Below are 11,480 nucleotides of genomic sequence, written 5' to 3' on the forward strand. Positions count from 1 at the left end.
CGGAATGCTGCCTCGTTCAATCTGCTGCCCCAAGCACCAGCTTGCTCGGCTGGTGCCTGGAGCCAGCCCTGCTCCCACTCCCCAATTCCATGAGCGTTCATGGCCCACCATACAATTTCCATACCCAGATGTGGTCTCTGGCCAAAATGTTTGCCCACCCCTGATCTAGTCTGACCTCCTATATATCACAGGACACTAAATTCCACACAAATACCCAATGACTTAGACTACGTCTACACTAGAAACTTCAAAGCGCTGCTGCGGGAGTGCTCTCACGGCAGCACTTTGAAGTGTGAGTGTGGTCACGCGTGAGCACTGGGAGAGAGCTCTCCCAGCGCTCCTGGTAATCCACCTCCACGAAGGGAAAAGATCAGAGTTCTGGGAGCAGCGCTCTGAACCTGTCCACACTAGCGCTTTAAAGCGCTCAAACTTGCTGCACTCAGGGGTGATTTTTCACCCCCTGAGCCAGCAAGTTAGAGCACTATAAAATGTAAGTGTAAATAAGTCCTTACTTAGACCACAGCTATCTTCGTGCTTAGGTGCTTTGCTAAATCAGGCCTTTAGTCTATTTGTATATTGCAAGTGCAGTAAAAATAGTCAAACTTGTTGACTATTGCAGCAGAAAAGCTTCTTTGATAGCCCCTAAGCAATGCATGTCAATTTTCTGAATTCATGAGCACTAAAACAAGGACACTTCCAACTCACAGTGTAAAAAGGTTACTTATTGCTTTTCATAGAGCCTGTGCTTAACAAAATAATATACACTTTGTAAAGGTAACTTTCAACAACAAAAATATCAGTGACTATTTCAGAACTCTTCATTAAGTTATTGAACTCAACTTTACTAAGACACTTTCACTAACAAGTTTAGTAACATTTTATTGAAAATCTGCCTTTATAAGTTTAAAGACAAAATTAACACAACACTAAGGTATGTATTCTCCTTATGTAGGGTTACCATCCGTCCGGGTTTCCCCGGACATGTCCAGCTTTTGGGTCTTTAAATAGCCGTCCGGGGGGAATTCGTAAAAAGCTAAAAATGTCCGGGATTTCCCCCCGGACGGCTATTTAAAGACCCAAAAGCGGCTGACAGGGCAGCCGCGCCGGATTGAGCCGCTCACTGGGGGCTGCTCCGGCAGCAAAAGCCCCTCCCCCGCAGCTTCAGCACGCCGGTAACAAAACGGGAGCAGGAGCTGTTTGTGCCGCTACAGTGTGCGTGCATGCTTGCCTGTATGAGTAGCTATATAAAAATGATGAGTCAACTGTAGAGTGTGGATAGATGATAGTGAACTGTGTAATGTCTGTTTTATTTTGACTAAATAACTTAGACGTAGCCATGCAAAGTGTGCACACAAATAGGCTTTGAATAATAATCCCAAACAAATCATGACTGTTACACTCTTTACTACAGGTGACTTTATTGTATCAGAGTTTTTCTGGGTTGTTTGTGTGTGTGCATGGGGGCGGGGGTGGGGGGTTTTAACTTTGCAAATAAATATTTTTGTTATTTCTACAAATTAGGTTCCTAGTCCTGCAGCTTGTTCTGCACAGGAGGACCTTTGCACCTTAGGGAGTGGCACTCCATGCAGGGCTCTACCCACATGGAGCAAATTGCAGGACTGGGGCCTATATCAATATGACTTTCTCATTTTTTATTCCCTAGTGATATAAATAAATATACACATATGAAAAGTAATTATTTTATTTAAAAGTTATTTGAATAAATTATGTGCAGATAGTTTCTATTAGTTTATGAAGGCTTGTTAGCTCTAAGCATTGCTTAATAAAGAGTAGCTAACAACATAATGATTGTACTTGGCTTTGAGTGAACATGGGTTCAGTTTTTAGCACATGGTTGGTTTTCCTTTATTGGCTACTGCAGGGCTTCTTCAATCCCATGCAGCTGCTGTCACATTTGGTTACGTTATGTGGCCCTTCCAAAACGTAGAGCCTAGGTAGGAGGGATCTTCAAACACTGATCCCACAGTTACATAAGCCGCATATTTTTCTCCTCTTTAAATTCTTCCCATGGAAGACTGCTCCTTATTAGTAGGACTTAATACCAGCCCTTCCATGCATCTTGCATGACAGTACCATTAGCCAACCAAGGTCAGGAGCCAAGGCTTTCTTTTCATAAGCTTCCCACCTAAATTGGGCAGGCGAAACCACCAGGGTGGTATAATAAAGTTACTGGTGTTGACACGTTATTTAAGCAACAGTAGTAGCTCCTGCTGGTTCAGGGAATAAAAGGTTTAGTTTTTGACCTCTTTTGCACTGCTGTAGATGCAGTTTCCACCCACTTTCAGACCAGTTGCTAATTTAATTTGAGAAAATGTAAATTATTTTTTCTAATCAAACTCATATTACATTTTACTCTCATCATAGAAATAACTGCAGATTTTGGTTAGTTCATTGCTTTCTGTCTTATTTCTAAAAGTGTAATTAAATATTCTGTACCCTTTCTCTTTTACTGGATATCCCCAAAAGTGGATAATTTTATAGCAGATGTATTTGTAGGCCAAATTTTCATAAATGTGTTTAGTTTGCAATCTAATCAAGGGAACAAAGAATTGTTCTGGGAATCTCATTAAAAATTTAGTATGAATAGAATAAAGCAACTTAATCTATTTTCCCTGGTTTTTAATAGGAACAAGAATTTGTGCAGAAGCAGCAACAAGAATTGGATGCATCTCTAAAGAAAATCATCCAGCAGCAAAAAACAGAACTAGCCAATATTGAACGAGACTGCCTGAATAACAAGCAGCAGCTTATGAGAGGTATCATCATCAAATTTCTCCTTTAAAATTAGATTTTCTTCTCTTTTATATGCAACTTTTCATCTCAAAGAGAGCTGCTAGAGGAATAGTAAAGTCTGACTTAAATCTGTAAAATCAAGGACATCCAGAGTTAAAATTGAAACTGTAGTTAAAAGCATATCTTTAATATGAAACAGTACTATATTTAAAATGCCTTTGTTCTGCTAGCAGAAAAGTAATGTGTTAAAATAATTCTTTTTTGAGATGTACCTTGCCTTTTTGGACTCAGCCATACCTATTAATTTGCACAGTTTTGGTCACATAATTTTGAATTTTACTTATAACTCTATAAAGAAAAAAATTTACTCAAGACATTTCCAGGTAACGCTTTTCTTATATTATTTCTTAAATACAATGAATACAGTATTCATTGACTACTGCATACAGATGTGGTCTCCTCATCTCAAAAAAGATATACTGCCATTAGAAAAGGTTCAGAGAAGGGCAACTAAAATTATTAGGGGTTTGGAACGCGCCCCATATGAAGAGAGATTAAAGAGGCTAGGACTTTTCAGCTTGGAAAACAGGAGACTAAGGGCTTGTCTACATTACCGGCTGGATTGACGGGCAGTGATCGATCCAGCGGGGGTCGATTTATCTCATCTAGTCTAGACGCGATAAATTGACCGCCGAGCGCTCTCCCATCGACTCCGGTACTCCAGCAGGGCGAGGGGCGCAGGTGGAGTTGACGGGGGAGCGTCTGCCATTGATTTACCGCAGTGAAGACACCGCTTAAATCTAAGTATGTTATTCACATAGCTGAAGTTGTGTAACTTGGATCGATCTCCCTCCCTTAGTGTAGACCAGGCCTAAGGGGGGCTTTGATAGAGGTATATAAAATCATGAGTGGTGTGGAAAAAGTGAATAAGGAAAAGGTATTTCCTTGTTCCCATAATATAAAAACTAGGGGCCACCAAATTAAATTAATGGGCAGCAGGTTTAAAACAAATAAAAGGAAGCTCTTCTTCACACAGCGCACAGTCAACCTTTGGAACTCCGTGCCTGAGGAGGTTGTGAAGGCTAGGACTATAACAGGATTTAAAAGAGAACTAGATAAATTCATGGAGGTTAAGTCCATTAATGGCTATTAGCCAGGATGGGTAAGGAATGGTGTCCCTAGCCTCTGTTTGTCAGAGGGTGGAGATGGATGGCAGGAGAGAGATCACTTGATCAGTAGCTGTTAGGTTCACTCCCTCTGGGGCACCTGGGATTGGCCAGTGTCGGCAGACAGGATACTGGGCTAGATGGACCTTTGGCCTGACCCAGTATGGTCATTCTTATGTTCTTAAAATTGTAACTATTGATCATTTTATTAGATATGGTGGTGTGGTATATATCTATATTAATGGCTTCTTACAAATATGTTTTTATAATTTCTTTTAAATTAAAATATCCCTGTAATTTTATATATATGTGTAGATTAGAAAATATTATGTAGTACTTTCTGGAACAAACTTCCTCCTCCTCCTCCAGCTCGTGAAGCTGCAATCTGGGAGCTAGAAGAGCGACATTTACAGGAAAAACACCAGCTTCTCAAACAGCAACTCAAAGATCAGTACTTCATGCAGAGACACCAGCTTCTTAAGAGGCATGAAAAAGTTAGTGCTGAGTTTGTCACTTTCCTCTATATTACAACCTTCAGTGGTATATTAAAATATCTTGTGATCTATACTACTAGTTTACTTGTCTACAACAACTTGGTTCATTCAACTTATGTAGCTTCTTTCTTGCTATATAAATCTCTCTTCTCTTTATTTTGTTGCTTCAGTCAGTACATTGAGACACTTTGTCAAAGTTGTTTGACATGTTTGGTAATTAACACATTATTTATATTTCAAGCACTCAGAGTAAGCCAGGTTCCTCGCAATTAGAAGAGAGATATTCCTTATCCAGAAAGATTACAATCTAAATTTAAGACCAGATGTAACGTGAGAACAGTAAACTATTAGGGAGCATAAAAGGGAGCACTGGGGTTACAAATATAGAAACTTATCTTCCAAAAATACATGTTTACACCTTTTCTTATGTGATCAGTCCCATCCATTTGCATAATCATTTGTAGTATCGGGCCTATAAAGTAATGGGTTCAAGATACGTCTTATGTCAAATTTAGCCCAAAAGTTAGATTTAAAAAAACAAGCTTTTAAAAATCAAAAACCAATAGAAATATTACCATTAGTGGGTTCTTGTTAGTATTGGTGTTTTATTCCAGTAGTAGCAGGTGCTTTAAACAAATAGTTCTCTGCAGTGTTTAGAGTCCAATGACTCCAGCATTGTGTTACTGCAAGAGAACGTGAAAGTGCTATTGACCATATTCTGAGCTACATTGCACTGGTGTAAGTCCAGAGTAATTACACTAAAGTTAGCGTTTTAATAACCTATGGTATTTTTAACATAGGTAAAGAGGTCTTCTTTAAGAATATTTAACATCAATGTCCCTGTAAGGCCCCAAGTTCAGCAAAATACTATAAGTAGGCCCCTACCAAATGCATGGCCATGAAAAACGCATCACAGACTGTGAAATTTGGTCTTTTGTGTACTTTTGTGTACTTTTACCCTATCCTTCAGAGCTGGGCAGCTGGACAGCAGCTGCTGCTGTCCAGCTGCCCAGCTCTGAAGGCAGCGCTGCCACCACCAGCAGCGTGGAAGTAAGGGTGGCAATACTGATGCCACCATACCATGCTGCCCTTACCTCTGCGCTGCTGCTGGTGGGGGCGCAGCCTTCAAAGCTGGGCGCCAGGCCAGCAGCCACAGCTCTCCGGCCACTTTGGTTGGGACCCCCAGTTTGAGAAATGCTGAGTCTTACGGACTTTACATGTTTATATTTTGCTGTTTTAAAAATACATGTTCATGGTTGTTAAAACACCATGAAATTTAAGATTTAAATATCTGAAACCATGAATTTCAAGATTTTTTCAAATGCTATGATGGTAAAATTTACAAAAATGGACTATGAACTTGGTAGGGCCCTAAATATAAGCATGTGTTTCAGTCTGTCCATATTCAGCAATGAACTTGAGTATATGCTTGACTTAAATGGATTGGGACCTGATCCAAAGCTTTTTGGAATCAATGGAAAGACACCCTTGGCTTCACTAGGCTTTGAAGCAGACCCCTGCAGAAATGGGATGGACGTTAGCACATGTTTAAGTTCTTTGCTAAATTGAGGCCTAAATGTTTAAACATATGTTAGTCATATAGCAATATTACAAACAATCTTTTTGTTCAAAATCTTTTTAGGAAACAGAACAGATGCAACGATATAATCAACGGCTTATTGAAGAGTTAAAGAACAGACAAACTCAGGAAAGAGCAAGACTGCCCAAAATCCAGCGAAGTGAAGCAAAGACTCGAATGGCTATGTTTAAGAAGAGTTTAAGAATTAACTCATCAGGCACTCCAGAACAGGATCGTGAGAAGGTTAAACAGGTGACTAACAAACATCTGTAGTTTAAAATATCTGGAAGTGCTTGAGTTGTGAAGTTTTGAAGTATAGTTATATGTATTCAGTTGTATTTTAAAAGGCATCAGTTTGAAGGCCTAGAGATATTACTCTGTACTGCTGCATGACTGTCCCGAGTCAGTCTTTTATGTATGTCAGAAGTGAACAAGGGCTTGAAATTCTGTGAAAGAAGTAATTTGGCCTCAGGATGTTATGAACTTTATATTGCTTAATATTCACTTTCACAGACAACTTTTGGAATATAATTTTATTGAGTTTCAAAGAGAGTACCATCCAGTCCTCTGTGCAGGTTTGATGGCCACAACTAAATTTGGAATATATATCTAAAATCATCCCACTGTAAAATGGAGACTGGATTGTTTATCATGGAACTCTACCTACTGGGTCAATCTGGAGCAGCCATTTCTACTTGCGTTTAAGAGAAGTATTTGCAGTGGCTCTTAATCCTTCTCCAAATTTGTTTGTACAAATCAGTTTGTTGTGTGCCCCAATAGTTTTTGATATTTCCAACTTGTGTGCATATTATAAGGCGGGGTCGGCAACCTTTGGCATGCGGCTCGCCAGGGTAAGCACCCTGGTGGGCTGGGCCCGTTTGTTTACCTGCCACGTCCGCAGGTTGGGCCGATCCCGGCTCCCACTGGCCGTGGTTCGCCGTCCCAGGCCAATGAGGACTGTAGGAAGCGGCGCGGGCCGAGGGATGTGCTGGCCGCCGCTTCCCGCCACCCCCATTGGCCTGGAGCAGCGAACCGCGGCCAGTGGGAGCCGCGATTGGCCAAACCTGCGGATGTGGCAGGTAAACAAACAGGCCCGGCCCGCCAGGGTGCCAAAGGTTGCCGACCCCTTTTATAAGGTTAGCTGAAATGCCTGCTGCAGATTAGATTACTTCTCCAGTTGAGTATAATCAAAGACATTTAAATTGTTCTGATTTTTGGCAGCCTGTTTTTGATGCAATCATCTATATATCTTCTAATTCTTGATTAGGAATGATGTTGATTGTTATTTTTACAGAGACCCCCAAATTAGTAGGCACTCTGCAGTACTAGTAAAATATAGTTCTTGCCTTGAAGATCATACCAGATAATTTTAGGAACCAACCATCCAGAGACTTAACACATGCTTAACTTTACGTACAGTAAGTGATCCCATTGAAGTCAATGTGACTACTGAGTATGTAAAGTTAAGCACATGCATACATTTTTGAAGAATTGGGGCCTTAGGTTTGATGCAATGAGTGAAAGTATATTAGGTGAGAGGGAAGGATTACTCATTTATGGCTTATGCATGTATTGAATGTTTAATTATTTTTTTAAAATATAGAGCCAGATTCTAAACTGGTGCAAATCCGTTTGCTCCATTAACGTCAACAGAGCTTTGTTGATTTACACTAGATGAGTTTGGGCCCATAATAACTATAATTGACTTATTTTAAGGGCCTCATGGAAGAAGTGAGTTTTAGGAAGGGATTTGAACAAAGATGGAGAAGTGACATGACAGAGAAGAGATGGCGGGGAAGAGCCTGCCTTGGATAAGGGTATATTGGAAAATTCAAGCAGTGAGAATTAGGAAATTGCACTGATGACTTTAATCTTGTTATGTTGTTCTGTCCAGTTATACTGTAAATCCATTATGTTCACAACCCTGGAAAAGTCATTTGTAATATATACCTGCATTGGGTACTACAGTATAAATCACTTACTCTTTGTTTTTAATTTTAGTTTGCTACTCAAGAAGAAAAGAGGCAGAAAAATGAGAGGTTGGCTCAGCATCAAAAACATGAAAATCAAATGCGGGACCTTCAGTTGCAGTGTGAAGCAAACATCAGAGAACTGCACCAATTACAGGTTAAACATATAGGGCATAAAATAAGCAGTGTATGAAGAGAGTCAAGTTAATCAATACAAACTGAGCAAATTCTGAATTTATTGATTAGGAAAATGTTTTAATGATGTTTTTCTTACATAATTACCCATCCATATAGAAATTAATGCGTTCCCTTTCTAAGGGATACAGCATATTGTACTCTTGATTCATATCCATAACTCAGTTAATGATAAAGAGATTTACAGAGAGAGAGAGAGAGAGAGAATATGAACCGTAAGGGAATCTTACCTTTTAGAGTGCTTACCAATCTTTGTTTTAACTGCTACTTTCCTTTGGCAACATTTCTTGTTAATGTTTTTTTTTTTTTTTTAATCAGTATTCAAAACAGAAAGGCAGCTCCATCTTCTGTTAGTTGAATTTTCAGTTGCTCTGAGTGATGTCAGTACCTCACCATAAGAGCAGGTCTATAGTACTACATGCAGTGAGGTCTGTCTTGCAAAGGGCAGGTTGCTGATTACATCTGCCGTTCTGGAACAGAACTACGTTTTCAGTAATACAGGCCTCGATTTTTGGTCCTTTCATGACATGTATGTTGTAAAACCAACTGCTGCACACCATGAGTCAGATCCTGTTCTCCATTAAGTCTGTTTTCTTCTGCTCCAGTGACATAAGGCAGATTTAAAGCAGGAGTTAAGTGACCAGCCGATTATTCCCCTTGCAGTGGGAAATCCCCCAGTGGCATAGAGCCAAGGAAGCGGGTGCTACACCACTCTCTTTCATAGCACCCTGTGGAAATGGGCGTGGCCACAGAACTGATGTGCTTCAATGAGCCCCCACTATAGGAACAGACCATTTGGGGGCCATTTCAGCTGGGTGTAAGTTAGAGCTGCCTTAAGGCTGCTCTGAGCTGTAGCAGGGGATAATTTGGCCCCCAGCTGGCTTCAGGAGCAAGATGATGATGATTTGTTGCTCTTTACCTCTTTATCGTGGTGATCTGAGGCTCCCTCCATAAAGACATATCCCCTCTGACTAGTCAGTCAGCCTCAACTACTGGAATCAAGGGCTAAATGATTGCAAGCATAACTTTCTAACGTAATAGGCTCTTAAATTGAATCCTACAAAACTGCCTTGACTATACAGAGCATGCAGTGCATGACACTGAATAGATTAGCCAATAACACACATACAGTGTTGAGTGACATTATCTTCTACACCACTGAAACACATTTCACAATATTTCTGATTATGCCATATTTTATAACACAAAACCATTGGTTCTGTTGGAAACATCAGCTCTTGATAAGAGTGTGTTACGTTATAATAATTCACATCACATTAGACAGTGTAAACTGATTTAAAATAATTAGGACAACATATGTTACTGTACAAATGGTAATTGTCTAATCTAAATTAGTTTTATTTAAGGATTATCTGTCTTATTTTCAGAATGAAAAATGCCATCTACTGGTTGAACATGAGACTCAGAAACTAAAAGAGTTAGATGAAGAGCATAGCCTAGAACTGAAGGAATGGAGAGAGAAACTAAGACCAAGAAAAAAGGTAACCCAGGACAGTTTATAAGCAAAAGGCGGGTCCAGAAGATAAATAATGCCTCAGACTCTGAAACTGAATGGTTACAAATTGGACAGTACAAAAAAAATTCATCCCAGGAAAATAGTGAAACTGATGTACAAAAAATTCAGCAGAGCATCACCTTATCTAGAAGCCACAATAGATACAAGGGAGGCAGACAGGAGAGGCTTGCAAGTTATCCACCTTTTAACATCTCCTAGAGTGTGGGCGCGTGCATATGCATTTATGTAAAAAATAAATTGGACCCTTAAACATAGCTATAGCTATGGGCAAACTGTCCTACAGATGCAGACCAACCTAAGTGGTAGACTATAAAGTCTCTGAATGCTCAGTTTGATATTAGTGCATGATTTTTTCTGGTTTGTTGCATGAAGGTTGGGCAAATAACACGTTGGTATAGTGGATTTCTTTGTACTTCACCATATACACCTTTGTTAATCTGTTGTTTTTAGACACTGGAAGAGGAATTTGCTAGGAAACTTCAAGAACAGGAAGTTTTCTTTAAAATGACTGGAGAGTCTGAATGCCTTAACCCTTCAACACAGAGCCGGATTTCCAAATTCTATCCAATCCCTAGCCTGCACTCCACTGGATCGTAACTCTAGGAACTTCTGTAGATTTTCCTATTTGGAATTCTCATATCTTCAGCTTCTGCCGTAGTAGAATCTACAAATTACATCAGAGGACCTCAATGCTTTTAAGTTTCAGTGGAGACAATCAACAGTGTCATTGTCAAGATTTTTCCTTTTTGTTTCTGACTGGGGAAAACTAAATAGAAGAACAGACATTGGTCTGTAATGGTAATATGATGTCATCCTTCAGATGTTTCAAGAAGAATTTTTTTTTTATGAATCCGTCTCAGAAAATGTTATCTACTCTTTTGACATTAAGAAAATAAGCTTAAAATATTAGATATAATCATAAAGGTCACAAAAAAGAAACTGTTACACAAATCATCATGTAAACGATATAATATTATTACTTCTTTTTTTTAACTGTCTGATTTCTCCACCACAGAATTTCACAACTGAAACTGCTGTAAAGAGGTTAAAAGTTTTGTGTCATTGAGCAAGTCATTCATAACTAGGGCAGAAACTATTTCTTCAAAACATACTGTTGAATTATAAGAAAAAGAGTCTTATGCTCAACATATTTAGTTACAGCATATGCCTTTAAAAGTTTTTTTAAAAAACCCTCTGGCATCATAACTAAAGCAATCAAACCTCCATTACATGTTTTGTCCATTAAAATCCATGATGAAATGGGGTGCTAGTTTCATTAATCCAGTGCCTGAAACACTTAAATATATTAATCTTTGCAATAGGATAGACTTTTATTGTTATTAAAAAACCTTCTTAGCATTGATGTTACTGTAAAAAAAAAAAAAATCTTGCTGCTACTGCCATTTTTGTCATAAGTCCTCACCCTAAAATATTTTGCACTAAAATATGTAAAGGTGAAAAACCGCTAACTTTAAAATGCACGTTATTATTTTCCTTACACATTAGAGGTGTTTACTTCTACAAACTGAAATAAAAACTGTAGAATGTATTTTCAGAACATAATGTGCACTTTGCACATTGTTTCTCTAACATACTTGGACTGGGTAGGTGGATCCTTCTGTTCTTACCAAAGTCTGTTCATTTGAAACTCCAGAGAAGTGGAAGTGGCTGGTCATATTTATAAACTAATTGCCGAAATCTGATCTGAATAGAAGTGTTTTGAAATTTTTGTTTTAGTCAATTTATTTCATGGAAGGATTTAAGTTGAATATGCAGACAAACTAC

General features: G+C 39.0%; 1 protein-coding gene across 2 annotated transcripts in view; it reads left to right on the top strand.

Annotated features, from left to right (window-relative positions):
* The window catches only part of SLK (STE20 like kinase), a 70,465-nt gene extending 60,058 nt beyond the window's left edge, over nt 1-10,407 (top strand). For both annotated transcript variants that reach the window (XM_026650910.2, XM_026650911.2), the window contains 6 exons: nt 2,648-2,777; nt 4,290-4,414; nt 6,057-6,245; nt 7,995-8,120; nt 9,547-9,660; nt 10,146-10,407. In XM_026650910.2, coding sequence (XP_026506695.1) covers nt 2,648-2,777; nt 4,290-4,414; nt 6,057-6,245; nt 7,995-8,120; nt 9,547-9,660; nt 10,146-10,292 — 831 coding nt within the window. In that variant the 3' untranslated portion in view covers nt 10,293-10,407. The remainder of the gene's footprint in view (nt 1-2,647; nt 2,778-4,289; nt 4,415-6,056; nt 6,246-7,994; nt 8,121-9,546; nt 9,661-10,145) is intronic.
* The last annotated feature ends 1,073 nt before the right edge of the window (nt 10,408-11,480 follow it).

The sequence above is a fragment of the Terrapene carolina genome, unplaced genomic scaffold (genome assembly GCF_002925995.2).
Source record: "Terrapene carolina triunguis isolate 2854851 unplaced genomic scaffold, T_m_triunguis-2.0 Scaffold95, whole genome shotgun sequence".
NCBI lineage: Eukaryota > Metazoa > Chordata > Testudines > Emydidae > Terrapene > Terrapene triunguis.